The sequence below is a fragment of the Camelina sativa genome, chromosome 19 (assembly GCF_030686135.1).
Source record: "Camelina sativa cultivar CO46 ecotype springtype chromosome 19, ASM3068613v1".
NCBI classification, from domain to species: domain Eukaryota; kingdom Viridiplantae; phylum Streptophyta; class Magnoliopsida; order Brassicales; family Brassicaceae; genus Camelina; species Camelina sativa.
Genome location: NC_141898.1, coordinates 2,209,518 through 2,237,468, shown reverse-complemented (window position 1 = coordinate 2,237,468; position 27,951 = coordinate 2,209,518). Strand labels below are relative to the sequence as shown.

Genomic DNA, 27,951 nt, shown 5'->3' with positions numbered 1-27,951 from the left:
CATTACTGTTTACTAGTACCAGACGAGCAGTAAAATTTACTTTCAAATTCTTTGTTTTCACATACTGTACAAATAATTTATTTTCTAACCAATAATTGCATTAGGAATTTAGGATAGATAACCCACTAACGACCAAAGACAGCTCTGCCTCTATCTTGCCGCAAGAAAAAAATGAAAGGGGTCCAGTAATCTCTCTCTCCATTTGATATTTTTTTTTTTCTTGAATCTTTTGGAGCATTAAATGGGTTATGATTTCTGATTTTGTGAGTCTCTCTTTCTTTCTCTACTCCATTAGCTTCCTCTCCGGTTAGGGTGCTACGTCAATTTCTCCGAACTTAGGTCACCCACCCTGTCTTCACTCCTCTTCCTTTGATTCCTTTAGTAGCATTACGTCATCTCTCTCCCTCTCCCTGGTGTGTATTACGTCACTTCTTCCTAACTGTTTACGTTCTTGATTTACTTTTTGAAAACCTTTGGTGCAATTCGAAATGTTAATTTTTTGGCTTTTCAATATTTCATTAAAGTTTTCAGTATCTTTAATTCTGAATTTGGATGTATACATCGAGTAAATGATGTAACGGATCCAAAGAACAGATTATTTTATTTTTACTTTATAAAGAGCTTTTACTCTTTTATTTCAAGGTTCTTATTTCATTTTTGTACAAACGACAAATCTAGTGGATTCGTTGGCAATTTTGTTTCACAAGGAACAGAAAAATTAGGCCAAAAAAATACCAAAAATATTAGTTTTCCAATTTTCAGATTGTTTAATATAATATTATACGAAGGTTTTTATTGATTATTTTCCCGGAAAAGTAAAAAAGAGAAAATCTCCGAATCTTGTAACATGATTTCTATATCAATAAGTCATCTCTTCTTAAAAGAGAAAACTCGATTTGGCTTCAAGTTCAGATCAGATCCAATATTATTCTCTCCATCTCTGTTACGTACAAGTTATAATTTTGTTTATAACTCTAGAGGAATGTTTAGAGCTCGAGTTAATGGAAGTCCATGTCAGACATGAATATTCTCTCTTACAATCTTTTTTCTTGTCCTTAAAACAGTTTTAAATTACTCATATTGTTTTTTCCCCCGGGAAAAAGAATCTTTGAAGAAAATTTTCCTACTTTGATATTATATTTTATATCCCTCTTGCTCTTTGTTTTAATGCAACTCTCTCAAACTCTATGTATATTATCATCTATAGGGTTCAAGATCATATGATACTTTCACCTTTTGGAAAAAAATGGGACATCTCTCCTCCATGTTCAACGGCTTAGCTAGATCCTTCTCGATCAAGAAAGCCAAGAACAAGAACGGTAAAAGCTACGCCAAGGAAGCAGCAGATGAAATGGCGAGAGAGGCGAAGAAGAAGGACCTGATTCTTAGATCATCTGGTTGTATTAATGCAGATGGATCTAATAACTTGGCTTCTGTTTTCTCCAGACGCGGTGAGAAAGGCGTTAATCAGGACTGTGCCATCGTCTGGGAGGTACATTATTACTTCTACTTCAAGCTATTTCTAGAAAGCTAGCTTGTTTTGAATGCTCCTTTGAATCATATTCTTGATTCGTAAACAGGGATTTGGATGTCAAGAAGACATGATCTTCTGTGGGATATTTGATGGACACGGTCCTTGGGGACACTTTGTCTCTAAACAAGTCAGAAACTCAATGCCTATATCTTTGCTCTGCAACTGGAAAGAGACGCTTTCTCAGACCACACTAGCAGAACCTGAAACAGACCTAGATGAATCCGATAAAAAGCTACAGCGGTTCGCCATATGGAAATACTCATACCTCAAAACTTGTGAAGCTGTTGATCGGGAGCTTGAGCATCACCGGAAGATCGATTCTTTCAACAGCGGCACAACTGCTTTAACAGTTGTGAGACAGGTAAAGAGACTCTCAAGATCATTATCTCTGTTCATTGCTCTGTTCTTTGCTTAAATGGTTTTCTTGCTGCAGGGTGAAGTTATGTATATAGCAAACGTTGGGGATTCACGTGCCGTATTGGCCACGGTTTCAGATGAAGGAAGCTTGGTCGCGGTTCAGCTCACCGTAGACTTCAAACCTAATCTTCCCCGTTAGTTCCATAATCATACATAGATCATGTAAATCTCACTTTATTTTGCTGAAGCAATTCTAAATCTTTTTCTTTTCAAATTCTGTTTTTTTCCTCTGTTTTTGAAAACAGAGGAGGAAGAGCGTATAATCCGATGCAACGGCCGAGTGTTCTGCCTCCAGGACGAGCCAGGAGTCCACCGTGTATGGCAACCAGAAGAGGAGTATCCAGGACTCGCAATGTCAAGAGCATTCGGAGACTATTGTATCAAAGAGTACGGATTGGTCTCAGTGCCTGAAGTCACTCAAAGGCATATCTCCATTAGAGACCAGTTTGTAATTTTGGCCACAGATGGGGTAACAACGTTTAAATTAGCTTTTTAATTTTATTTTGTTTGTTTACAGTTAGCTAAGTCATTTACTTGAAATATTAAAGGTATGGGATGTGATATCAAACCAAGAGGCCATAGACATTGTTTCCTCGACCGATGACCGGCCAAAGGCGGCCAAGCGACTGGTACAGCAAGCGGTTAAGGCTTGGAATAGAAAGAGACGTGGAATTGCCATGGATGATATCTCTGCCGTTTGCCTCTTCTTCCAAACGTCACAGTCTTCCTCATCTATATCGCAACATGTCCACCCTGACTCGACCTTGTAAGTAGGTAATGGTTTTGGGACCAGGCGAGAAAAAAAGATAAATAATGTGATGTAAATAGATTTTGCTTTAAGTCGCATTGAATATCAAATTTCTTGCCGAACCGGAGTTCTATTACAATCTAAACAACACAATCGGTTACTTGGAATTTCAATAAGCTCTTAGAGATCAAAACCTGTAGAACTAGAAACCAGAAGTATGCAGACCTATCCGTGATAAACAAAAGTGAATATTGTATTTAAACAATTCAAGAGTGTATTATACAGCATGAGACACATATACATTATTCACAAAAGGAAGTGTACACTATACACACATATACCTCTGCAAAACCTAGCAAGCTATCAAATGAAGTTCATCCCTCTACGGTATATAACTAATCTCTCTATGTAATGTGTGAGCGTCTTTAACCATCTACAATAATCAGTGATCAGTGGAAGACTTGAGGAGCAGTGTAGAACTCGCTTTCGTTGAAAACCGGTCTGAGATCTTCTTGATCACACATGAACTGTAATGGGAAACACACAAGGTGACCTCTTGTCTCCTTCAGCCTCTCCCACGAGTCGCTGCCGCATGGTTTTAGCTTTTCCGGTGCAATCCCAAGGTCGATCGTCGTATGACCTAGCTTATCTTTTATAAGAGACATGTTCTCTCTCAAGGCAGTTCTGTGTTTTTGGATCAAAAGAATCATTAGATCATCTCATATTGAGGACAAGAAGTGTGTTTATAATTTAGAATTTTGTTTTATATCTCTAAAGTCTATGGAGAACTAAACTAAGAGGAGAAGTATGAACCTTGAGCGTATATGCTCATTAGGAATGCAAGAGAAGACTTGGTCGTAGATGTCGGTGTTCTTCTTAGCCGTCGCCATCCACAAGTCCTTGTATGTTGCATCTTTGATTGGATCTTCGATTATTTTCATCTAAACACAAAAGTAAAACATTAAGATTTTAAAAACTGCTATGAAGTTAACAACGGTTGAAAGAAACTTTCAGCTTAAGAATGTTATACTATAGAAATAGGATCTATCAGAGAAGAGAGCAAAAACTAGTGTGAAAATACTAAAGTCAAGAATGTTAAGTAAAGGCATTTCTAGAAAATGTATATATGTAAAAGTACCTCTCCGGGGTGAAGGCCGAGATGCTCTGACCACAAGGAACATCTAAGACTGTAAGAGAATTTCCCGGCCATCCACTTCACTCCGTTCATCGAAGATTCCACAAATTCTTTGTCTTCGATCACAACTCCAATCTGAAACACGATTGATTGATTAATGAATGCATACCTCTCTTTTTTATGTCCTAAAGAATAGATCGGAGTTGGGAAAATACCTCGGAGTCACGTGAGCCTAGTAAGCTTCGATCGTTTATGTTAGAAGATCCGATCACCGCAATGCGGTCATCAACAATCATTAGCTTACTGTGCACGTAAATCTGGCTAGTGGCAATTGGACCGTCCTCGAACAACCGTCCATACGATCTCAGACCGTAGAAGGAAATGTAATCTTGCGTCTTGGCACCTAGCAAAGCGTTAAGGTTGTCAAGAATCGAAGTTCGTTCTCTAGAGATCGTACGGTACTGCCAATGCATCAGTGCTCGAACCGTGGCTGCTCCAAAGTCGTCGATACCTCCCTGTTTTTACCAAACATAAAGAAAGAAAATGATTGGCATTGTGTGGTTTTGTTCTGTTAACAATTTGAGACTACAATTGGAAAACAAACAAACAGTACCTGAAATCCAGGGAGGAGTGGTACAACGATCACGACGCGGAAGCACTTGTTCTCTTCATGAGCCTTCAGAATGCGTCTGTATAAGGCTTCAGAAACGCGGTTCAGAATCGTGTCATCTTTCTCTAATCCGGAGATGAAGAATTGGTTCTGGTAAACAAAAAGATTACAAGATTAAAATATAGGACTAATTTAAGATGATGAGATTTTATATGAAAATGCTTGAATGATTAAGTTATATATACCTCAATGTAGATAAAATGTTCAGCGTTTTGGATAAGCGAACAGTAAGCTCGATGAATGCTATCTTCAGGCTGGCTTGTTCCAGCAGACCATTGGCTAACACTTCTGATTATCTGACACTTGCAATCACTTTGTTTCCCTATCTGCCACCACCACTCGTTCACAGTCTCGTCCCGGTCACTTTCCTCTGAAGTTTCCCCTGGAAACTCATCATTAGCTTGATAGAGATCTTGTCTTGAACCATCATCTAACTTCAGATCTCCTCTTTGTCTGGCAAAGTCCGCATCGGTTTCTTGCGGGAGAAGCAAAGGGATATCTTGAGGTGGTGAAGCTGAAGAGAAAGAGTCTTGTCTAGAGAGAACAACGGGTTTTTCAGGGTCTTCCTTGGTTTTAGCCGCAACAATATCGATCTCTCTAGTTCCCAAGTAGTGAGGGAGAACCATATGGTGGTGAGGCATCAGCAACGGAATCGTCTGTTCATTTGGTGCCTTGTTTCTCTAATTTAACAAAGACTAAAATATATCAGAACCTTTGAAAAAATGCAATCGCTAAGCAGCCACCGATATTTCTACAATGTGATTACCTTAGAGTGGTTCCACCGTTGGACGAAATGTCGAGCCACATCACGACAAGGCGGTCCCCAAAGAGCGCAATGGACTTCGTGCCACGGCATTCTTGGATATTTTCTCCGGTCAAGCTCGTCTTTCATCGTTTCTTCCCACGAATTTGGTTCAGATTCTCTGATGGTAGATGTAGCCATTCGTGAGAAAGATGATTCGTTTTGTAAAGAAAAGATTCAGACAAGTTCAAGATCTTACCTAGGATTGTAATAATCCTTTCCTGGCCATATATGAGAAGGGCAATCTCCGATCTTGTGTTCCGCTGTATCATAGCGGCCAAAACAGAGATCTAACCCTCCAATGAAGCAAACTTGGTAATCTACAATCACTATCTTATCATGGTGCGACCTGAAAGTGTCAAAGAATATTTAACTTCAGTTATAGCTAAGTAGTAGTTAGCTTCATCCACGGGGTTTGCTTAATATTGTACCAGAGATAAATGCCAGAGGAGAGATGGTCTGGATAACGAAGAACTTTGACATTCTTGTGAATGTTTTGAAGCCGTTTCTTACTGTACATACTGTTGATCTTCAGGGCAATCTGAACTTCCTTATACATAAGAATATAAATCTGCAACAAAATTTTAAAGTTAAAGCGTTTATAACAAAACATGACAAATCCATTGGAAGGAATGTGTCATATAAAGCATACCTTAACGCCCTGTTTTGCTTTTGTCTCAAGCAATGCATCTAACCGCAATGACGGATGATCTTGAAAGGGACGTTTGAGATATAGCTCCGGGCATAACCACCAACCAGTTATAAATATCTGCAGATGAAATTTTGAATTAAAACTCCATTTTAAATCCTAAGATATTATGATACGTTTTCAATAATGAGTTGAGGCAAAGCAAAGGAACCTCTGATGTTGCATTTTGGATTGCAAGCGCGATGGCTTCAAACGCAGTGTGACCGTCTACAAACCACTGAGCCTGGCTTCCATCAGATGTCAAACCTCTAGGTGGTGCAAACGAGCCAAACCGATGTGGACTGTTACAACCAGCTTCTTTAACGGCCTTGACCCACTCTTTAACTTTCCCACTGCTTGTAGTTCTTAATCTCACGGTTCGGTCCCCACTTGTCACCTTAAAGCCATAGCGCAGCGGATTGTGTTCCTTCACCTGTTCAGCCAAATGCTGCTGCTCAGAAAACTCCTTTGAATCCTGGAACAGCGATGAGTCGAACACCATTATATCTAGAAGCTTTCCGTTGAAAGGATCTTCTAGTAATGCCAAGAATCCCGGTTTTAAAACAGCCCAAACCTTTAAAAGTCCGGAAAAATGAATCAGAAATTATTCATCCCAGCTAGAAAATTTAAAGAGATTTACACAATCATGAATTTATTTGAGTTGTCCAAACCTTTGTCCAGTTAGTTCCAAAGCAGCTGAGACAATGTGAAAGAAGACAGCATCGTCCACCATCAGATCCGGGGACTTTCCTAAGGTGCTTCACTGTGACATACCCTTCTTTCATCTTAGAACCGTACTCTCTAGCAAACGAGAGTCTAGAAACTTCCAGAAATTTGCAGACCTGCAGATACGTTTTAAGTGTGACGCAAGAAACATACAAATCACAACTAGAATATTCATAGTCATCTACCAGCAAAAGTTTTCTAACCTCTTTGGAGTTAACAATGTCCAAGTTCCCTAGAAAGAGACTCAAGTAGCCTTGCATTGCAGTTCTCCCACGGTCTACAACTGTCTCTGACCGGCCTATCGTTGGTCTGATGATTGGAAACGCTGCACGCGAAGGAACATTCCTGCACACCATCAAAATCTAATGTATCAGAAAATAAAACCTTTACTCGAATCCACAAAGACAAGAAGTTTCGTTGACTTATAAAAGCACCTGTTCTTGACACTATCTTCAGTGTAGTTAAGAGGAAGAGCACCGTCGTCAGGTTCTTCATCATCTTGCACAACTGATCCTTGCATATCAAAGATCCCCAAGCTATGCAGCCACTCTCTAACCTGTCAAAATACACCGCATTTTTTCGAGTTCAATAATAGTTTTTTTTTTGGCGTACGTGTGTTAAGCAAATTTACAAACCCCGGAAAACTCTGACCTGTTCTTGCTTCTCGTGGAGTTCTTCAATAATCAAACGTTTCTTCAAAGCGAAGTGTAGGTATAGAACTTGGGAAGCTTTCTTTTGTAGTGTCCATTTGAACTACACATACACCCAAAACAGAGGAAAACATATTTATAAGGTATTTGTTTGTTCTTAATTATTACAGAAGATAACAGAAACTTATGGAACTGCATATATGAATGAATAAAAAACATCTTGTGTAAGAAGTTAAGGATAATTAATACAGACTGCGGTCAATTTCGGCATTAAATCAAACCCTAATGAAAATTAAACAGAGTAAACTAATCTCTCCTAGATTACAAGAGAGGCGCATTGTAAAACACATACCTGTTTATACTGAAGCTCCAAGGTGTAAGAAAGAAGCAAGGGACTAAAATCGGTAGTGTCGGGTCGTGAGACCGAGACGATCGTAGCCTTTGGAAGCTCATCGAATATCTTACATCCACCGCCGATTGAATACCCCGCCGCCGCCGCCGCCGCATCAACTCCGGAATTTCTGCTCCTTCTGATGACGCCGTCCGATTTAACGCCGTTATGAAGTAGCAAAGTCTCCGTCGACATCGATAAAATCTTCTCACTCACCGTCGTCGAAACTCGCCGTTTACGATTGCATGTCCGAAGAACTAGCCACTGATCGACAGATCGATGTTATATATATTAGATTTTGTAGATTTTAGAATCAAGGTTTAAATCATTAGTAGTATATTCAACGGCAAGGGGAGTGGTTCCGTCACGTTAGGTTTTAAACGAATGACCTGGTTGCGCCGTCAGATGATGACACGTATAATTATCGACACGTGTACGTTTAAGATCAATTGTATATGCTAACTCCCGTCTAACCTACCGTGTGTATATGCAACTTGGTTACATCGTTGGAGCTCTGTTTCTATTTATATATATCACCGAATCGGACAAAGTAGCGAATATGACGATCTTACCCTTAGACTTTGCTTTGCTAAAAATAACTTTTGATGGCTTCGTCTTCGTATTTAGGGACAGTTTGGTCTTTTGACGAAACAGAAGTTGATGGTGTTCGGAGTATATGCCATGCAAGCATCAAAACGACAAGAATATCCCAATTTTTTTGGTGCTTTTATCAGAATATTCCCAAACACACACTTATTTTAATTCATCTAACGTGTTGTGATAAGACAAAAAATGATTAGTGTCTCTCATCTCAAGTACAATCAATCATATGATTTAGAATTCTCTCAACTTTTTAAAGATACTATTTAATCTTATTATATAAAGTATAGTCAATTAATTACCATATCGTATACGTAACAACATGGTTAGCAAATTAATCTATGTATACAACGAATAACAGAATGTCATAGGTAATTAGACGATGAGCAGTAAGTAATAAACATATAAAACACAAAACCTTCATAATTGAACCATCACTTTCATTTCAGGAGAGTGAATTTTTCATCATCCAAATAATGATATTTGGTAAGAAAAATTCCAATGCTAGTGAAAGATATTCCAAAACGGCACAATTGTCTCATTAATATTTTACATGCTTTTTGTAAGTCTTTTAACAAATAAAGGTCAAAATTTGCAAACCGGTGTCCACAATTTATTTGGGCTGATATTCACAAATTGGGCCTTCAGAAAAGTAAATCATGTACGGCTCCAAGAAAATATAAACGGGTTCAAACAAAACCGGAGCTCCAGTTTCTACAGAGGCAGTGAACTTTAGCAAGTGAAGCCATATAATCATCAGACCTGAAAAAAAATAGGGGATTCAAACGCATCAAAAACACACAAAACCATTTCTAATTGCTTCAAATATGCTATATGGTAGGATTCAGACCTCTGCCCATATGGAGATCCACAAGCAGCAGTGATGTGAAACTTTGCGTTTTCCGATTTACCCTACAACAAGGAATAAAACAAGATTATTTGAGATTTTGTTTGTTCTTGAAGAACAATAGATGTCATTGCAGATCGTGTAGGAGAAATTCAAGATGGAGAACAATACCTCAGCTTCATAGTAGAGCCCTGCGTACAGCGAAGCGTAGAAGTATTCGCTTGCTTGACCGCTAGAGAAGTCTTTAACTAACTGTTATTTTGAAAAATCAGATTACTAAGTGACTTTGGTGGGAAGAAAATCATTACATCAATTACCAAGAAACCTGTCTGAAAAAAAAACCTTTTCAGGGTCACCACCGTTCTTGAATAGATTATAAGCTTCCCGCATCACAGGCCGAGAATCTCTACCAACCTACAAAGATTTCATATACTACTTTTGTTACCACTAATCATATAGAATGATAAGCTTTAGGATAAGGAAAAAACAAACCTCGAGAAACTGTTTCCGTGCAACATCAACACCATGGAGCCGAGCCTCACAGAGAAAGCACCAAATCGACTCCTCTGTGTCATTTGGGTTCTGAGCAACATCTATCCTGAACTGCTCTGCACCTTCTTCAAACCTGTTGTTGGATATATGCACCATATTCTAATAATCAACTATATCCTAACCAATATGACAGTGAGGTAGGAAGCTAGTAGTACCTATCTAGATAGTAAAGAGAAAGCCCCCGTTGCCAAAGATCTGTCATCAAAACAAAGACATGATTCAAAATTACAAAGCTTTTTAGAGATATAGAGTCATGAGCTAAAGATAAAAGGAGATAAAAACGTACATGCCTTTTGCCTGGGATCCAATACAACAGCTCTATCGAACTCAGTCACCGATCCAGCAACATCACCCTTACAACAAAAACGAAAAGCATCTTCAGATTTAAGGAGCCAAAATAAAAATAGTCTCTTTTGTTAGAACAGTTCTGTTTTGTCGGATTGATCAAATTCTACCTGTCTGAAGAGCTGCATGCCGAGTCGAGTCGTTGCGACGGCCTCGCGAGGGTTGGAGTCTCCGCCTCCGGTTATGGCATCCCATATCGAGGAAACAGAAGGAAGGAAGAGTCTGCGAGACAGTGCGTGAGTTGTTGGGTGGCGGGAAAATTGGGGGTTTAGGGTTTTGAAAGGCGAGGTCGTCGTGAAACGCCGTGGAATTGTGCGAGATGGATATATGATTGGATTCACGATCTGGGTTAGTGCCATTTTCCGAAATTTCTCTGAATCACGCCGACGATTACAGTTTCCTTAGGGATTTGCTTCACTTTTCCTCAAGAAGATAAGATGACAAACGGGAGGGAAGAGATTAGAGATGGATGGAGCAGTATAAACCGGAACAAAACCGGAAAATACCAGTTTATTCGCTTTGATGAACCAATTGTACCAGTTTTTTTGGGTTAAACTGCGATTGCCTCGGCTTTTTTCAATTGAACCGGGTGAAATCAGATAATAACCGTACCGGTCAAAGTCAGTATGACGCAGCGTAGTCCAACGAAGCAGAATCTAAAGGGCGATAATAAAAGAGAGCTTTGGACAAATGAAGAAAGAATAACTTTGGCTTGAGAAAAGAGTAAGAAAAGAAGGTAAAAAAATAAAGTTTGAATTTGTTCCTACAGTTCCCAAAGAGGCAAAGAACATTTCTTCACCAACAATCAATACCTAATCCACCCTAGGTTTTTTTTTCTATATATAGCTTCACTCTTTCCTCGGTTAACCCAAAACGTGTAACTTGTTCTCACAAAATGGGCATCATGGCTCTTCTCTTAGCTATGCTTTTGTTTGTTCACACTTCCTCGTCCGAAACCACTATTTTCAAGCCATACAAAGAAGAAAACTTTCAGTCTCTTGTCGCAAAAGCGTGCCAGTTTATCGATGCTCATGAGTCGTGCGTCTCTAACATCCGGACGCACATCAAGGAATCGGGTCACGGGTTAAACCCGCATTCGGTTTTAAGCGCTGCGGTAAAGGAAGCACACGACAAAGCCAAGTTAGCAATGGAAGGGATCCCAACGGTTACGACGTTGTTTGTCCATTCCCGTGAACAAATCGCTATAGAGGATTGCAAAGAGCTTGTAGGCTTCTCGGTGACGGAGCTTGCATGGTCTATGTTGGAGATGAACAAACTCCACGGAGGGGGAGGAATAGACGGGGACTCTCACGATGCTGCTGCAGCAGGAGGCAACCTTAAGACATGGCTAAGCGCAGCGATGAGTAACCAAGACACGTGTCTAGAAGGGTTTGAAGGAACAGAGAGAAAATATGAGGAGTTGATCAAAGGTAGCTTAAGACAAGTCACTCAGCTTGTGAGCAACGTCTTAGACATGTACACGCAACTCAATGCCTTGCCTTTCAAGGCATCTAGGAACGAGAGCTTCCCTTCACACCCTGAGTGGCTAACGGAGACCGAAGAGAGCCTCATGAAGCGTCATGAACCCAGTGGGATGCACTCAAACACGGTTGTGTCTCTAGATGGAAAAGGGAAGTATCTGACGATTAATGAGGCTATCAACGAGGCTCCCAATCATAGCACAAAGCGATATGTTATATACGTGAAGAGAGGTGTGTATAAAGAAAATATTGATTTGAAGAAGAAGAAGACTAATATTATGCTTGTTGGTGACGGTATCGGACAGACGATTATAACCGGTAACCGGAATTTCATGCAAGGTCTTACCACATTCCGAACTGCAACCGTTGGTTAGTATTTTTATTTTACTTAATTAAATTACTGATTAATTAATTGATTGATTAACCTTTTTGTACGTTCCTCCCTTTTTGGTTTTTGTCAAATTTTGTTTATTTAGCGTGTCTGAAAATTATTAGAAAGGCATATATGCTTTCTGCAATCCGCAGGCTTTCAAGCTTTATAGTTTATTTTTTTCTTCTTATATATTATTGATTCCTTTCTTGTGCTACAATTATCTACTAATTCAATGTCTAATTAGATACTTAATTGATTGATTAATCTTTTTATTACCTTTTCGTTCTTATTGGTCTTGGTCAATTTTTTGTTTATTGTGTCTGAATATCAGAATTCTTCTTTATTAAACATATGTTTTTGCTTTCTGGAATCTACAGACTTTCAAGCTTTTTGCAGTCTTTTCTTATAAATTATCCTTTTCTTGTGTTACAAATAACCTCTTATTCAATAGTATAATTTGTTACTTACTCATAATTAGCCATATCTAATTAGGTAGATTAACCCTTAATTTTGGTTTGATCAGCTGTTTCTGGAAGAGGATTCATAGCAAAGGACATAACATTCAGAAACACAGCTGGGGCGCAAAACCGTCAAGCTGTCGCATTGAGGGTTGATTCCGATCAGTCCGCCTTCTATCGCTGTAGCGTGGAAGGCTACCAAGACACTCTTTACGCCCATTCCCTCCGTCAGTTCTATAGAGATTGTGAAATTTATGGTACGATTGATTTCATATTCGGGAATGGCGCAGCGGTTTTGCAAAACTGTAAAATCTACACACGGGTTCCGTTACCGCTCCAGAAAGTAACGATAACCGCGCAAGGGAGAAAAAGCCCTAATCAAAATACAGGGTTCGTAATTCAGAATAGCTACGTGTTGGCCACACAACCTACTTATCTTGGCCGGCCGTGGAAACTTTATTCAAGAACAGTTTACATGAACACTTACATGAGCCAGCTTGTCCAGCCAAGAGGATGGCTTGAGTGGTTTGGTAACTTTGCTTTGGACACTTTGTGGTATGGAGAATACAATAATATTGGACCAGGTTGGCGATCATCCGGTCGGGTTAAATGGCCTGGTTATCATATTATGGACAAACGAACTGCGTTGTCATTCACCGCTGGATCGTTCATTGACGGTCGGAGATGGCTTCCGGCAACAGGTGTCGCATTCACCGCTGGTCTAGCTAACTAACTCAATTAATTTTTTTTTATCTTATTTTTGAATTTTTTATTGTTATTAATTTTCATTTATGGTTTGTCAATCCACATAATCCTCTGGTTTGCACAGAAAAAATAATAAAAAAACATTCATAAGGATATAGTGTGTGTGTGTGTAAGATTTTAAATTTGTAGGCTGTAAGATTTTAAATTTGTAGGCTGTGTCTGAATATAGATTTATGTAAAGCATTTATTTTTACTGTATTTAATAATTAATTTCGCAGTGGTCGAATAATATTTCTAGATCTTGTTTGAACATTTTGAGCTGGTTTGAATAGGACGGATGAAGAATTGTGATACATGGTCTACCACTAACTTTAAAAAAGATCCACGTACACATATATAATTGCCAGTTTCTTACGTCTCACAGTTGGAAAAAGAAATTAGAAAATTCAGTGTTTTATGTATAATCTATGTTGTCCATATCTTTTGATATCATGAATTGTAATTTGTTGTTGGCACGTTTTAAAATACATCACTTGTGGCCTTGTGGAGCAGTCTAGGATTAGGTTTTATTTAAAAATTGAACATTTTGTAGAATTTTAAGTTTTTTACGTACATTATATACTCATTTATTCATAGAAAAAATCGGAAACTATCATATTACAGAAAATTAATATTTTAAATGAAACTTGTATAAATACACATACAAAAACTGTAAGTAAACTTGTAAACATCAACCCTGATTAGTAATTAGAGCTCGTTACAAAGAAATGGCTCAAAAGTGTATCCTCTCCACGGCCATCTCTTTATTTCTTTTCTCTACTCTTTCTCATTGTCAAACTCTAATTCACTCAGACGCTGTTTGTGACACCACACCTCACCCATCCGTCTGTAAATCCGTTTTACCCGTCGGATCACCCCATTCGCTTACCGAGTTTGCCAGCATTGCCATTCTAAAGTCTCTAGAAACTTCTAAAGACCTTCTTGCCTCCTTCGACCAACATCATCCCACCTCAGGTCCCCTTCAAGATTGCCAATTACTCGCTGGCCTGACCGTTGACCAGCTCACACGTGTGAATGCCATCAAGAAGGTCGTTCTCCGAAACTCCGAGATCAACGTTTTGCTCACGCTTCTTAGCGCTGCTCTTACAAACTACGACACATGCCTAGACTCGGTTCATGAGGTCGCCAGAGAATCATCAGAGAGTGTAGTTAACGGCCACGACGACATCATCCTGGCGGTTTCTGAGGGTATACAGCTGATTAGCGTCTCTCTTGCATTATCCAAGGAGGCTTGGCCGATATCATCTGATGCTCCGACGACAAAGCCACTGCCTAGGATTCTGACGGAGGGGAAAAATTCGTCGCCACCGGAAGTTTCGTATATGAAAGCGACGGAACGTGAGAGAATGATCTACGAGAGAGTGATGTTTGTTGGACGAAAGCTTCTTCAGGTTTCTTTTCTCTTTATAACTATCTAAACTTATGAATGTTACAAGTTACAATTTTCTTAGATCCCAAAAACATATAAAAGAATAGTTACTATAATTTACAACAAAATTTTATTATTTTTCAGTTTCAAAAAAAAAAAATTATTTCTTGCCAAAATATTTTCTGGTATTTATCGTTGATTGAAACGGGCAACATTAAAAATAACTAATCAATAATTTTTTCCAATTTTTTTTTTTTTTTAAATCTGAAAAATACTGTCTTAGGCCTTTTTTATTTTTGGCCAACTTACATCTTATAATTATCGTCAGAAACTTACCTTTTTAACCTCTAAAACTTTACAGTCTTCTCCCGGAGGCAATGGTGGCCTGAAGGTAGCAAAGACGGTCGTCGTTAACCCAAACGGCGTCAACGGTGATACCTTTAAAACCATAAATGACGCCGTCGCTGCTGCGCCAACGAAAGCAGAATCCGGCAACGGATACTTCGTGATTTACGTTGTCGCCGGGGTTTACGAAGAGTACGTCACAGTCCCTAGCAACAAATCATACGTGATGATCGTTGGTGACGGCATTGACAAAACAATCATCACCGGAAATAGAAACGTCGTCGACGGTTCCACCACTTTTGCTTCTGCTACACTAGGTAAGCCTTTTGGACTTGATTGTTTACTTTTATTTCACCTTAAAAAGAACTTACATAATTTTGACGAAAAATAAAATTAAAAAAATTACATATTTGCATGTAACAATACGTTCGATGGTAAAATTAAAATATTCGGTCTAAAAACATTTAATGTGTTGACTAGCAAATGCAAACAGGACAACTCCATCACAAACTTTTTCTTTTGTTTTTCAAAAATACTAGTCCTTCAGCAAATAAATGGACTAATTCTGACTACATTGTATTTTAGCTGTAATCGGAGAAGGCTTCATCGCGGCAAACATAACGGTGAGAAACACGGCCGGGCCTAACAAACACCAAGCGGTTGCTGTCCGCAACAGTGCAGACATGTCAGCATTTTACAAATGTAGCTTCGAGGGTTATCAAGACACGCTTTACGTCCATTCACTTAGACAGTTTTACAGAGAATGTGATATATATGGAACGGTAGATTTCATATTTGGAAACGCAGCCACGGTACTCCAGAACTGCAATATCATTCCAAGGTTACCAGTTCAAGGACAGTTCAATGCCATAACGGCTCAAGGCAGGAGCGATCCAAACCAGAACACCGGGATTTCGATACAAAATTGTAGAATTACACCTAGTGCTGAATTGGTTACAAGTAACTTCTCGGTTAAGACGTATTTAGGCCGGCCGTGGAAGGAGTACTCAAGGACGGTTTATTTACAAAATTTCATGGATGGGTTTATCGATGGTAAAGGATGGATTGAATGGATTGGTGATTTCGCTTTGAGTACATTGTATTATGCGGAGTTCAAAAATACCGGACCAGGTTCAGAAACAGCTAACCGGGTTAAATGGCCCGGGTATCATGTGATCAGTGAAACCGAAGCTGTTTCGTTCACCGTTTCGAACTTTTTAGTCGGCGATAGCTGGCTGCCGAACATGGGAGTTCCATATGCCGGTGGCTTGATGTAATCTCCACAAACATATAATAATTAACTTAAACTCAACTTTGTGTATGTTTATATGTCTACCTCTGTGATTTATCTATATGAATGCGTTCATGATCAAAATTAGAAAGATGAATCTAAAATTTAATGGTATTTTATTGCTTAAAATAAATGTACAATTCTTTCAGATTGACTTTTTTTTTTTTTTTTTAATTTCAGATTGACTTTGTTACGTCATACTATTTGTCAAGATTCGTCTTCGTCAAGAATCAAAATTGTTATTTATGTTTTGTATTTTCTTTCTAAGACCATATTTTGTGTCAATCAAAAGTTACCAATTAGAAAGAAAAAAAAAAAAAAAAAAACTTGCACATTGATTTCTTCTAGAAATTTTGGGAACTATACCGGTATGTTAAATCTATATTAACATTTTTTAAGTACATATGCCCTTTTAATTGTAGTTATTTAAAAAATTAACCCCTAGAAAATATTCTAAAATAACAATTACACCAGATTTTATTTCCGAAATATCTTACATTCCATTCCTATTAGAAATGGAACAAACTGCAATCAATATTTTATGGAAACACAAGCTATACTATATTAATGACAATTTCTATTGTTTTTTGAAATTCAATTTATTTAGATTTTCTAGGTAATCTATACTAACATTTTTGAAATACATTTTGTGTTATGCCTTTTTAGTTGTAGTTATTTAAAAAATTAACCCTTAGAAAATTTCCTAAAATAACTATTACACCAGATTTTATTTCCTAAATATCTTACATTCCATTCCTATTAGAAATGGAACAAACTGCAATCAATATTTTATGGAAACACAAGCTATACTATATTAATGACAATTTCTATTGTTTTTTGAAATTCATTTGATTTTCTAGGTAACTGTCATTAATTTATATGTAAAATCATTAATATCAAAAAAAATTGATGACACGCGAGCGGTGTACTGCAGGTTAAAATCATCTCTAAATTCTTTGCAAACAAATAAAACAACAATTTAATTCATATTTTGTTTTCAAAAAATGTTAGTTTTGATTCTTAATGTAGATAAAAATATTAATATAGATAAAAACTTTGATTCTCATTATTTCAAATCATATTTTTGATATATATATATATATAATTAATAAAAACTTTAAAATATTATATATAAAAGCTTACAAAAGTTTTAAAATACTATACAATGTGATTATATAGTAGGACAGGTTAAAGAAGACATGTTGGAATTAATAAAAAATATCATTAAACTTATGCATAAACACGGGTTAAATCCTTATTTTAATATTTGGCAACACTACTAATATTAGAATATTTGACATATCAAATCAACTTACTTTAACTAAGATTTTGTAAAATAAGTAAATCATTATGAAAATATGATATCACAGCTTATAAATTACTTATTATGTATTTAAATACTTTATTTTTTCTAATAACTAAAAAAACAAATCGAATCTCAACACTTAATAAAACAAACTAAATTTAACAAAAAAATAGTCACACAATATACCACATGTTAAATATAAATATTAACATTTTAGCCGTTTGAACGGCTGAAAATTATTCATTAAGCGGCTGAAAATTTTAGTTATTTCTTTATTTACAAAACAACCATAATTTAACATGCAAATACAATATAAGTTATAAATAATAATAAAAATTATAGACCTGTGGTGTACCACGGATTAAAGTCTAATTAGTAGTAGAAAAATAAAACACGATTAAAACACTGATCAATCTGGTGGAGAAAAGAACAAAAAAACAATGAGTTATAGAATCCCTAAAATAAGATTTCTCTAATTAGAAACTTACCAGGAAACAGAGAAGACAATAAAACCACAAACCTATTTTTTGTCTTTTCAACAGATTCTCACTAACCGGATTTCCCGCGAAGCCTTAGAAAACAGAGCAACCAAAATAACAAAATTCTCAATTTGTCATTACCGTTATAAATAATCCATCTCGACAATTATGAAAAGGTGCACACTCCCAAGGAGGCTTACGAAACCTTCGACGGAGGAGTCCATAAAACTCACAAATCTCATTGTTTTCTCAAAAGAACAAAGAACAGCTCTAATATAATTTTTTTTTTACAAATAATTTATTCAGAGCTGTTCAAGTTCGAAAACATTTTGATCAATAGTGAAGACAACAACAAAAATAAATAGAAATAGTAACGTAAAAAAACACAATAAAAATAATATGTCGTACGGGTACAACGATGATTCCAAGAGGAAGAAAAGGTTTATTGTCATCACCATCTCCTCTGTTCTTCTGATCTCGATGGTTGTCGCCGTTACCGTTGGCGTCAGCCTCAACAAGGGCGGCGATGACTCTGATGGTAACGGAGAGATAACGTCTTCCGTCAAGGCCGTCAAGGATGTTTGTGCACCGACTGATTACAAGAAGACTTGTGAAGACACTCTGATCAAGAACGGGAACAACACCAGCGACCCTATTGAGTTGGTTAAGACTGCGTTTAAAGCTACGATGAAGCAGATCACCGACGCAGCTAAGAAGTCTCAGACGATGATGGAGCTTCAGAAGGATCCTAGGACAAGGATGGCCCTTGACCAGTGCAAGGAGCTGATGGATTACGCATTGGGCGAGCTTAGTAACTCTTTTGAGGAGCTTGGGAAATTTGAGTTCCACAAGCTCGACGAAGCTTTGATCAACATGAGGATTTGGCTCAGCGCTGCCATCAGCCACGAGGAGACTTGTCTTGAAGGGTTTCAAGACACTAAAGGGAACGCAGGAGAGACAATGAAGAAAGCGTTGAAGACCGCAATCGAGTTGACACACAACGGTCTAGCGATCATCAGCGAATTGTCCAACTTCGTGGGCCAAATGCAGATTCCAAGCCTTAACAGCCGCAGGCTTTTGTCCGAAGGAATCCCTTCGTGGGTAGACCAGCGTGGCCGTAAGCTTTTGCAAGCTGCTGCAGCCTATTCCGATGCGAAGGCTGATATCGTGGTGGCTCAGGACGGGAGTGGCCAATACACAACGATCAACGAGGCATTGAAGTTTGTCCCAAAGAAGAAGAACACGACTTTCGTGGTTCACATTAAGGCTGGAATCTACAATGAGTATGTTCAAGTCAACAAGAGCATGACGCATCTCGTGTTCATCGGTGATGGTCCCGACAAAACTATCATTTCCGGTAACAAGAGTTACAAGGATGGAATCACCACTTACCGTACCTGCACTGTCGGTATGAATGATTTTTGCACTCGTTAGCTTATATAGTTTTAGTAGTCATATATGTCAAATTAATATAATGTTTATTGCAGCTATTGTTGGAGACTACTTCATTGCCAAGAACATTGGGTTTGAAAACACCGCTGGGGCAATAAAACATCAAGCTGTTGCGCTTAGGGTTCAATCAGATGAGGCAATATTTTTCAATTGTAGATTCGATGGCTACCAAGACACGCTCTACACTCACTCCCACCGTCAGTTCTTCCGTGATTGTACCATCTCAGGGACCATTGATTTCCTCTTTGGAGATTCAGCTGCTGTATTCCAAAACTGTACTTTGTTGGTGAGGAAGCCACTCGCAAACCAAGCATGCCCGATCACAGCACACGGTCGTATAGACCCAAGGGAATCAACCGGATTTGTGTTCCAAGGGTGCACCATTGCCGGTGAACCAGATTACTTGGCTGTCAAGGAAACCAGCAAAGCCTATCTCGGAAGGCCATGGAAGGAGTATTCAAGGACCATCATCATGAACACTTTCATTCCAGATTTCATCCAGCCACAAGGGTGACAACCATGGCTCGGTGACTTCGGCCTCAAGACATTGTTTTACTCCGAGGTCAAAAACGTAGGACCAGGAGCCGGTCTTGCAAATCGGGTTACTTGGGCTGGAATCAAGACATTGAGCGACGAAGAAGTCCTCATGTTCACACCGGCTCAGTACATCCAAGGTGATATTTGGGTTCCAGGCAAAGGTGTTCCGTACACTCCAGGCCTTTTGGCTGCAGACCCGGCAGCCGCAACCACAACCCCTAGCGGCTCAGATGCTCCAGGTTTTTCCTCCTTCGGAGATACAAGTGGAACTGGATCGATTTCTCCAGCAGCTTCCCCTGAAAGTTCAGTTGAGATAGTTTCAAAAGAGAGCTCTCGCACTGGCTCAATTTCTCCAGCAGCTTCCCCTGAAAGTTCACTTGAGATAGTTTCAAAAGATAGCTCTCGCGCTGGCTCAATTTCTCCAGCAGGTTCTCCAGCAACTTCTCCTGAAAGTTCAGTTATGATGGGTTCAGCAGAGCGCCCTGGCGCTGGCAACATTTCTCCAGCAGCTTCCCCGGAAATTTCAGTTATGATGTCTTCAACGGAAAGCTCTATTTCGATGGTATCACAGTCTACCTAAAAAAGTGATTAAGATGTCATATAATGTGTTTTGCCTTAATCTATTTCAAGAAAACCTGAAAGATTAAAAAGTTTGCACAACCTTCAGGGTTACAAGTCTTCCAAATTGTTGAGATTAATGTTTAGCTTTGTAAACTCATGTTTAATATCCCAGTATATTAAAAATGTTGTTTATAAATCTATATTATAATTAAACTAGTGCATCTTGTAAACTCATTATTATGTAGAAATTAGTACGCGCGAACTGTTCCAAAGAACTTTTATGTTTCATCCACTATACGAAATTAATACTCTGTTTTAGAACAAAATAACTATTTCACCGTTACTAGGTAATTCTCTGTTTCATGAAGTTTTTCTAATTTAAAAAGTGTTCAATTTACATATCCTAAAACTGAGTGATATAATCTTACGAAAATGTTAATTAATATCCGCATTGATCACTTGTATTTTCATACTAATAAAGATGTCTTCAATAAATTAATTATTTCACCATATGATATTAGCACACCTCCAAATATTTATGATGGGGACAACAACACATGAATAGAAAACAAATCCATGCTTAACCGGAGAAAAAGCAAAACAAAAAGAGCCATAACAGTGAAAAAGATGATTTTATTTCGAGGAACAGAAGTAGTTACAACTAACTATTTCATTTACTTTGTGCATTCAGTTCATCTCCAACCCCAAGGCATATATGCATGCAAACAATCGTAACCAACTCTATAATTTTAGTACTAGTCTGCATTTACTTCTCCTTCACCTCTTAATGGTTATTCGTCTTCACCAATTAGGAAAAAAACACTTCTTTTGAGAAGCTCTACATTACTAGTCTGCATCCATGTCTTTGTGTAGTTTTTTCGGACAAATAATATTTAATGCTAGCTGTTGACAATTGTGTTATTTGTCTTTCAAATATGTGTTTTATATTAGTGTTAATTATTTTGCACCAACTTGTGATACCAATTAAAACTAGTATTCATGCTATCTAGAAAGACAGGTAAGAAGTTCCTCTGTAAAGGCAAACAGAAGTAAATACTAAGACTTCTTTCCCTTTGTATTCTCTATTTATATCATCACAACCATATCAAACACAGCTGAGAAAGTAAAAACACATTACAACAAAACAAAGAGAAGGAGAAATGGAAGGAATCGATCATAAAATGGTGAGTGTCAATGGCATAACCATGCATATTGCCGAGAAAGGTCCCATAGATGGTCCCGTGGTGCTTCTCCTTCATGGATTCCCTGATCTCTGGTACACATGGCGTCACCAGATTACTGGGTTATCATCTCTAGGTTACCGTGCTGTAGCTCCAGACCTCCGAGGCTACGGAGACTCTGATTCGCCGAAGTCTTTCTCCGAGTACACTTGTCTTAACGTCGTTGGTGACCTTGTGGCTCTTCTGGACAGTGTTGCTGGAGATCAAGAGAAGGTGTTTCTAGTCGGTCATGATTGGGGAGCCATTATCGGATGGTTCCTCTGTTTATTTCGACCGGAGAAGATTAAGGGCTTCGTTTGTCTGAGTGTGCCGTATAAACCAAGAAACCCTAATGTCAAGCCTATTCAAGGGTTTAAGGCTGTGTTTGGAGAAAACTACTACATTTGTAGATTTCAGGTTTTGCATTCTGATCTTTCTTTTTATGTTTTTCTTTAACCAACCGACTGCACTGATCAAGTAAATCATTCAGATGACATTGTTTGAGCGTGGCCAGTTTTAGTTTCATAAATTTGTTTAAACACTTTGCAGGAAGCGGGGAAGATTGAAGAAGAGATTGCGAGGGCAGATCCAAGAAGATTTCTGAGGAACATCTTCACAGGGAGGACACTCGGTCCGTCTATTTTACCTAAGAATGATCCCTTTGGAGAAAACCCTAAACCTAATTACGAAAACATTGAATTGCCTAAATGGTTTTCTAAGGAGGACCTTGATTTCTACGCCTCCAAATTCGACAAGACAGGATTTACCGGTGCATTGAACTACTACAGAGCCATGGATCTGTAAGTTCTTAATATATGAATCCGTACTTATAAGGTTTGTGTTAATTTGTTATTGGTGTTGATATCAGGAATTGGGAGCTCACTGCTCCATGGACCGGAGCTAAGATTCAGGTTCCGGTAAAGTTCATGACCGGTGACTTCGATATGGTTTACACCACGCCAGGGATTAAAGAGTACGTTCACGGTGGTGGCTTTGCTGCAGCTGTTCCAAATCTTCAGGAGATAGTGGTAATTGAAGATGCTGGTCACTTCGTCAACCAAGAGAAACCTCAAGAGGTCACTGCTCACATCAATGACTTCTTCACCAAACTTCAGAACAACAACAAAAGCTTTTAGGGTTCTTGTTTGCTTCTGTTATGTTGTATTTCCAATCAATTTGTTTTTTTGCATGTGTTGTTCTTCCAACTACAAGATTATGAATAAGATTTGGCATTACGAAGCTCAATGACAATGTTACACACGGAACCTTCTACTGACTGATTGAGAATTTAGTAAGAACAGAGAATTGTAGATTTTAATTTACAATGACTCGCAACTCGCAAGCAAACCAATGAAACAAATAATCCTAACCAGCAAGAACATTCTTGGTGATGTAGCAGTTGATACACTTTAATACCACTTTAGTCCATATTGGACCTTAAACCAAGCCTACCACAAAAGCTAGCTTATGAGTTTGGGAGACCATTAGTACTTTATATGGCATTGATTATTTATTTATCCCACCAATGTGGGATGTGCATCTAGACTTCTGATGTTGAGACTTTAGGCATAAGATCATAAATTTCTTTTTTTGGTCAACAAAGATCATAAATTAAGTTTAGCATGCATAATAAAGCTCAATGTGTAATAAGCACACAATGTCACAATCGCAACCACCTCTATGAAGAGATTTTGCTAGTCTGCAATTTACTTCTCCTCCACCTCCTAATGATTATTCGTCAAACATACTATTTGAGATATTTTTCTATCTTACATTACAACCACAATATAATTCAACTCTCTAAAAACCACATACAATATTTAATTCAGTCCTCTAATTTTTTTATTATTTTTTGTTTATTATATACTCCTTGAGATATTTTTCTATCTTATATTACAACCACAATATTTTTCAACACTCTTACAACCATATATTTCTTTAACTCTCTGAATTATAGTATGCTTTATTACTAATTTGTTGGGAGATTTGCAAAAATCATTATTTCACCAATTATTGGGGAAGACTCTTCTTTTGAGAAGCATAACAATATACATACATCCATGTTTTGTGTAGTTTTTCAGATAAATAAAAGTAAATGTTGTGTTACATGTCTTTCGAATAAGTGTATGGATTGAAAAAAAAATATTTTAAAAAAATAATGTGTTTGGTAGAAGTACTGTATATATAGTATTTTTATCTATTTAGATGCTAGTTTCCAACAAACTTATGTTACCATTTAAAACTAGTAATCCTGCTATTTAAAAAGATAGGTAAGAAGTTCCTCTGTCCAGGCGAACAGAGTAAATATCGTATTGTTTCAATACTAAAAGTTGTCCCTTTGGATTCTGTATTTATATTATCACAACCCATATTGACTCTCCATCACACACACAGCTTAGAAAGTAAAAACACATTCCAACAAAGAGAAGTAGAAATGGAAGGAATCGATCATAGAATGGTGAGTGTCAATGGCATAACAATGCACATTGCTGAGAAAGGTCCCAAAGATGGTCCCGTAGTGCTTCTCCTCCATGGATTCCCTGAACTCTGGTACACGTGGCGTCATCAGATTAGTGGGTTATCATCTCTAGGTTACCGTACTGTAGCTCCAGACCTCCGAGGCTATGGAGACTCTGATTCGCCGGAGTCTTTCTCCGAGTACACGTGTCTTAATTTCGTTGGTGACCTCGTGGCTCTTCTGGACAGTGTTGCTGGAGATCAAGAGAAGGTGTTTCTGGTCGGCCATGATTGCGGAGCCATTATCGGATGGTTTCTTTGTCTGTTCGACCGGAAAAGATTAAGGGCTTTGTCTGTTTGAGTGTGCCGTATATACCAAGAAACCCTAGTGTCAAGCCTGTTCAATGGTTAAGGGCTCTGTTTGGAGATGATTACTACGTTTGTAGATTTCAGGTTATTCATTTTTTTTATCTATAAATCTTTTATGTTATTCTTTAATTATATCAACCGGCTGTACTAATAAAATAATTCACATCGACCAATAAAAATGACATTGTTTGATTGTGTCCAAATCTTAGTTTCAGTGTTTTTAAACAAATTGAATTTGCAGGAACCGGGGAAGATTGATGGACAGTTTGCGAGTGCAGATCTAAGAAGCCTTCTGAGGAACATCTTCACAGGGAGGTCACTCGGTCCGCCTATTTTACCTAAGAATATTCCCTTTGGAGAAAACCCTAACCCTATTTGTGAAATCATTGAATTCCCTACATGGTTTTCGAAGGAGGATCTTGATTTCTACGCCTCCAAATTCGACAAGACAGGATTTACTGGTGGATTGAACTTCTACAGAGCCATTGATCTGTAAGTTCTTAATATATGAATGCGTACTTATAAGGTTTGTGTTAATTTGTTATTGGTGTTAATATCAGGAATTGGGAGCTCACTGCTCCATGGACCGGAGCTAAGATTCAAGTTCCGGTGAAGTTCATTACTGGTGACTTCGACATGGTGTACACCACACCAGGGATGAAAGAGTACATTCACGGTGGTGGATTTGCTGCAGCTGTTCCAAATCTTAAAGAGATTGTGGTAATTGAAGATGCTGGTCACTTCGTCAACCAAGAGAAACCTCAAGAAGTCACTGCTCACATCAATGACTTCTTCACCAAACTTCAGAACAAAAACAAAAGCTTTTAAGGTTCTTTTTTTGCTTCTGTTATGTCGTCTCTCCACAGTCTTGGTTCTTGCGTGTGTTGTTTCAAGAATATGAACAAGATTTGGCATTACGAAGATCAATGACAATGTTACACACGGAGTCATGTAGCGACTGATGGAGAATCAATTTGATCTCAAAGTCTAATGAATGTAGTAAGAGCAGAGAATTGTAGATTTCACAATGCCTCGCAAGCAAACCAATACAACAGAAATATCCAAGTGAAAGAATACATGACGGGAAATAATCCTAAACAGCAAGAACATTCCTAGTGAGGTAGCAATGTTGAAACATTTAATTTGGTTCTAGACTTCTAGTGATGTTGAGACTATAGACAAAAGATCATAGATTAAGTTTAACATAGCACACGATGAATCCAGTAGAAACAAGATTAGAAACATGTCCGAAATAGGCAAAAAAAAAATAAAAAAGCAGAATTCTCTAACAAAATCCGATAACAAAAGCGATCAAGAACCAACAATACTCCAAGATCAAGTTCGATGGTGGGAACAACTTTCTTAAACCTTGAATCCACGACTCTTCCTCTTTCCTCTGGCCTTCTCGAACTTCCTTCCCTTGTGCCTAACATATGGCTTAGTATCACTGTGTGGCACACCAGGAGCAAGACCGAAATGCTTGACTGCTTCACGTGAGTTCTTAGGTCCCCTAAGAAGAATCTTTAACATAAGAAGACCCAAACATCAGTTTACTTAATCTTGTACGTATTAAGATGAAAATGGAGAAGAGAAGGTAGGTTCAAGAGAATTACCGTGTTCTGGCCCAGTGGAGCTCTGAGAGCGAGCTGGTCAAAGGTTAAACATTCACCACCAGCTTTCTCAATGCGAGCCCTAGCTCTCTCTGTGAACCTCAAGGCAGTAACTTTCATTGCTGGAATCTCGTGCACCCTCAAATCATCAGTTACAGTTCCAACCAAGACGGCAATCTTATCTTCCTATAATATCAGAACACCAAGCACATTCAAAAAACTCATAGCATAAACAATATGGTCTAGACAAGAGACATTAAACAGAACACTAAACAAATCTATGTTGCAGACTACGTTCTTAATAACAGTAAGCACTTTATTTTCCCAAATCAGAAACTGATTCTTAAGAAATGGAACAGATCAAACTAATTCCAGCACAAACAAAGAGAAGAGGGATTCAAAGAAATGTAACCTTGCCAGACATGAACTCCACAAGCCTAGATAGAGAAAGAGGAGCCTTGTTGACTTTGCTCATGAAAAGCCTCTTCAAAATCACAGCATTGAACTTGCTCTCTGTTCTCCTTACCAGAAACCTGTAAAGCTGCAAAATTTCACAAACAAAAAGTCCAAATCTCGTCAATTTGATATTCCTCACGACTCACCCCAAAAAAAAGACATCTCTTTTAAAATAACTAACCTTGACAGTAAGCTTGAGGTAGACATCATCAGACTTAGGAGCTGTCCTTCTGGTCTTCTTAGACTTACCTCCAGCGATCAAATCGATACCCTACAAAAACACAAACCCAATCAATATCAGAATCAACCTTGTAAGCAACATTCAATTTATTAAAAATCTAAGAGAAATGATCATTCACACTCTAACCTAATCTACATCCCAAATCTACTATCGAACTACTTCAAATGACATGAATCTCTCGAAAACATTACTACTGAAACACAAGACAAAAGCGAAACGGAGATTGAAAAGACAGAGGGAAGCAAGCAAGAGTGTACCATTGTCGTCCAGGGTTGTGGTGCAGGAACCGCCGACCTTGTACAAGAAACAAAAGGATACTCAAATACTGACGCTAGGGTTTTTATATCACCATCTCGATTTTTAGGGTTCTTTTCCTTCCTCCGCTATATGGGCTTTATAGTTCACTTTGTTCTTTAACATGATATTGGAAGCCCAATAGTAGTTTGGACTTAAAATTATGTAATGTAGAGGCCCATTCATTTTTTTTTTTTTTTTTACGAGCTCCTCTCTAATATTTTTTTTACAATAGGTAACTTTTACAAGATTTTTATACAATAAAATTATTTATGCCATCTTGACAACAACAAAAGTCTTTTCTTTTGCTTAGGATTAGAAATAAACCACGTATTAGGTGTAGTATACTTGTTAATTTGTAACCAACCTACAAAGTATTACTAATCAGAACTTATGATTCATAACTCATAAGCAATCATAAGTTTTAACTATGAGTGGCAAAAAAAGAAGAAAAAAGAGAGTATCAATTTTTTCTAAACAGTGTTTGTTTTATTTAATTAGCATGGTGGAATGGAACACATTAAAGTATTACTCCCACACGTATGTATACACACACATACAGACGTACAAATGTGCTTTTATATAACCATAGAACCGAACTTTTCAAAAGACGCGGTTTCTCTTTCTCCCCCCCCCCCCCCCCCCCGACAACAAATTAACCTGAATAAATATTTCTCTGTGTGTGTGTAAATAAATGTAGAGGAGACTAGTTTTACTTTGACTAGTTCCAATGAGAATCATACACGTCTCATTCTTTAATTAGGCTGGAGTGGATCATCCTC

The 27,951-nt window shown here is 38.0% G+C and overlaps 8 protein-coding genes and 1 pseudogene across 13 annotated transcripts; 6 read left to right on the top strand and 3 right to left on the bottom strand.

The window, feature by feature from the left end:
* The first annotated feature begins 74 nt into the window (after positions 1–74).
* LOC104764228 (putative protein phosphatase 2C 34) lies at positions 75–2,821 on the top strand. 4 transcript variants are annotated; one of them, XM_010487720.3, is made up of 6 exons: positions 75–413; positions 1,208–1,492; positions 1,581–1,895; positions 1,968–2,085; positions 2,197–2,420; positions 2,500–2,821. In XM_010487720.3, the coding sequence occupies exons 2-6, from the start codon at positions 1,247–1,249 to the stop codon at positions 2,719–2,721; spliced, it is 1,125 nt and encodes a 374-aa protein (XP_010486022.2). In that variant the 5' UTR covers positions 75–413; positions 1,208–1,246; the 3' UTR covers positions 2,722–2,821. The 4 variants fall into 4 exon arrangements, with proteins under 4 accessions (XP_010486022.2, XP_010486023.2, XP_087357676.1 ...); XM_010487721.3 differs by having other exon boundaries at positions 147–339; XM_087501550.1 differs by having other exon boundaries at positions 150–263.
* A 110-nt stretch (positions 2,822–2,931) lies between these two features.
* LOC104764227 (phospholipase D zeta 2) lies at positions 2,932–8,261 on the bottom strand. Of its 2 annotated transcripts, none has more exons than XM_087501549.1 (16): positions 7,723–8,261; positions 7,372–7,473; positions 7,155–7,276; positions 6,924–7,065; positions 6,666–6,836; positions 6,167–6,568; positions 5,959–6,075; positions 5,738–5,877; positions 5,506–5,655; positions 5,271–5,427; positions 4,690–5,184; positions 4,448–4,594; positions 4,050–4,349; positions 3,838–3,969; positions 3,513–3,640; positions 2,932–3,383 (listed from the first exon to the last, which is right to left on the bottom strand). In XM_087501549.1, the coding sequence occupies exons 1-16, from the start codon at positions 7,954–7,956 to the stop codon at positions 3,149–3,151; spliced, it is 3,174 nt and encodes a 1,057-aa protein (XP_087357675.1). In that variant the 5' UTR covers positions 7,957–8,261; the 3' UTR covers positions 2,932–3,148. The 2 variants fall into 2 exon arrangements, with proteins under 2 accessions (XP_087357675.1, XP_010486020.1); XM_010487718.3 differs by having other exon boundaries at positions 6,666–6,809; positions 6,936–7,065; positions 7,723–8,109.
* A 615-nt stretch (positions 8,262–8,876) lies between these two features.
* LOC104764226 (uncharacterized) lies at positions 8,877–10,605 on the bottom strand. Its single transcript, XM_010487717.3, has 8 exons — positions 10,216–10,605; positions 10,047–10,113; positions 9,916–9,955; positions 9,701–9,833; positions 9,551–9,622; positions 9,380–9,460; positions 9,212–9,273; positions 8,877–9,123 (listed from the first exon to the last, which is right to left on the bottom strand). Exons 1-8 carry the CDS (start codon positions 10,462–10,464, stop codon positions 9,051–9,053), a joined length of 777 nt encoding a protein of 258 aa, XP_010486019.1. The 5' UTR covers positions 10,465–10,605; the 3' UTR covers positions 8,877–9,050.
* Positions 10,606–10,981: 376 nt separating this feature from the next.
* On the top strand, positions 10,982–13,413 carry LOC104764225 (putative pectinesterase/pectinesterase inhibitor 22). Its single transcript, XM_010487716.2, has 2 exons — positions 10,982–11,955; positions 12,483–13,413. Exons 1-2 carry the CDS (start codon positions 11,001–11,003, stop codon positions 13,148–13,150), a joined length of 1,623 nt encoding a protein of 540 aa, XP_010486018.1. The 5' UTR covers positions 10,982–11,000; the 3' UTR covers positions 13,151–13,413.
* A 425-nt stretch (positions 13,414–13,838) lies between these two features.
* Positions 13,839–16,278, top strand: LOC104764224 (pectinesterase-like). Its single transcript, XM_010487715.2, has 3 exons — positions 13,839–14,573; positions 14,913–15,213; positions 15,482–16,278. The coding sequence occupies exons 1-3, from the start codon at positions 13,890–13,892 to the stop codon at positions 16,171–16,173; spliced, it is 1,677 nt and encodes a 558-aa protein (XP_010486017.2). The 5' UTR covers positions 13,839–13,889; the 3' UTR covers positions 16,174–16,278.
* A 1,827-nt stretch (positions 16,279–18,105) lies between these two features.
* LOC104767340 (putative pectinesterase/pectinesterase inhibitor 21) lies at positions 18,106–20,794 on the top strand. Its single transcript, XM_087501548.1, has 2 exons — positions 18,106–19,380; positions 19,460–20,794. Exons 1-2 carry the CDS (start codon positions 18,372–18,374, stop codon positions 19,936–19,938), a joined length of 1,488 nt encoding a protein of 495 aa, XP_087357674.1. The 5' UTR covers positions 18,106–18,371; the 3' UTR covers positions 19,939–20,794.
* Positions 20,795–21,276: 482 nt separating this feature from the next.
* Positions 21,277–22,987, top strand: LOC104764223 (epoxide hydrolase 3-like). The gene is made up of 3 exons (XM_010487713.3): positions 21,277–22,159; positions 22,292–22,542; positions 22,611–22,987. Exons 1-3 carry the CDS (start codon positions 21,683–21,685, stop codon positions 22,876–22,878), a joined length of 996 nt encoding a protein of 331 aa, XP_010486015.1. The 5' UTR covers positions 21,277–21,682; the 3' UTR covers positions 22,879–22,987.
* Positions 22,988–23,979: 992 nt separating this feature from the next.
* LOC104764221 (epoxide hydrolase 3-like) lies at positions 23,980–25,593 on the top strand (annotated as a pseudogene). The gene is made up of 3 exons (XR_015590883.1): positions 23,980–24,652; positions 24,810–25,060; positions 25,129–25,593. The product of XR_015590883.1 is annotated as an epoxide hydrolase 3-like (transcript).
* A 148-nt stretch (positions 25,594–25,741) lies between these two features.
* On the bottom strand, positions 25,742–27,302 carry LOC104764222 (large ribosomal subunit protein eL18x). The gene is made up of 5 exons (XM_010487712.3): positions 27,133–27,302; positions 26,816–26,905; positions 26,591–26,719; positions 26,182–26,364; positions 25,742–26,089 (listed from the first exon to the last, which is right to left on the bottom strand). The coding sequence occupies exons 1-5, from the start codon at positions 27,133–27,135 to the stop codon at positions 25,931–25,933; spliced, it is 564 nt and encodes a 187-aa protein (XP_010486014.1). The 5' UTR covers positions 27,136–27,302; the 3' UTR covers positions 25,742–25,930.
* Between the last annotated feature and the right edge of the window lie 649 nt (positions 27,303–27,951).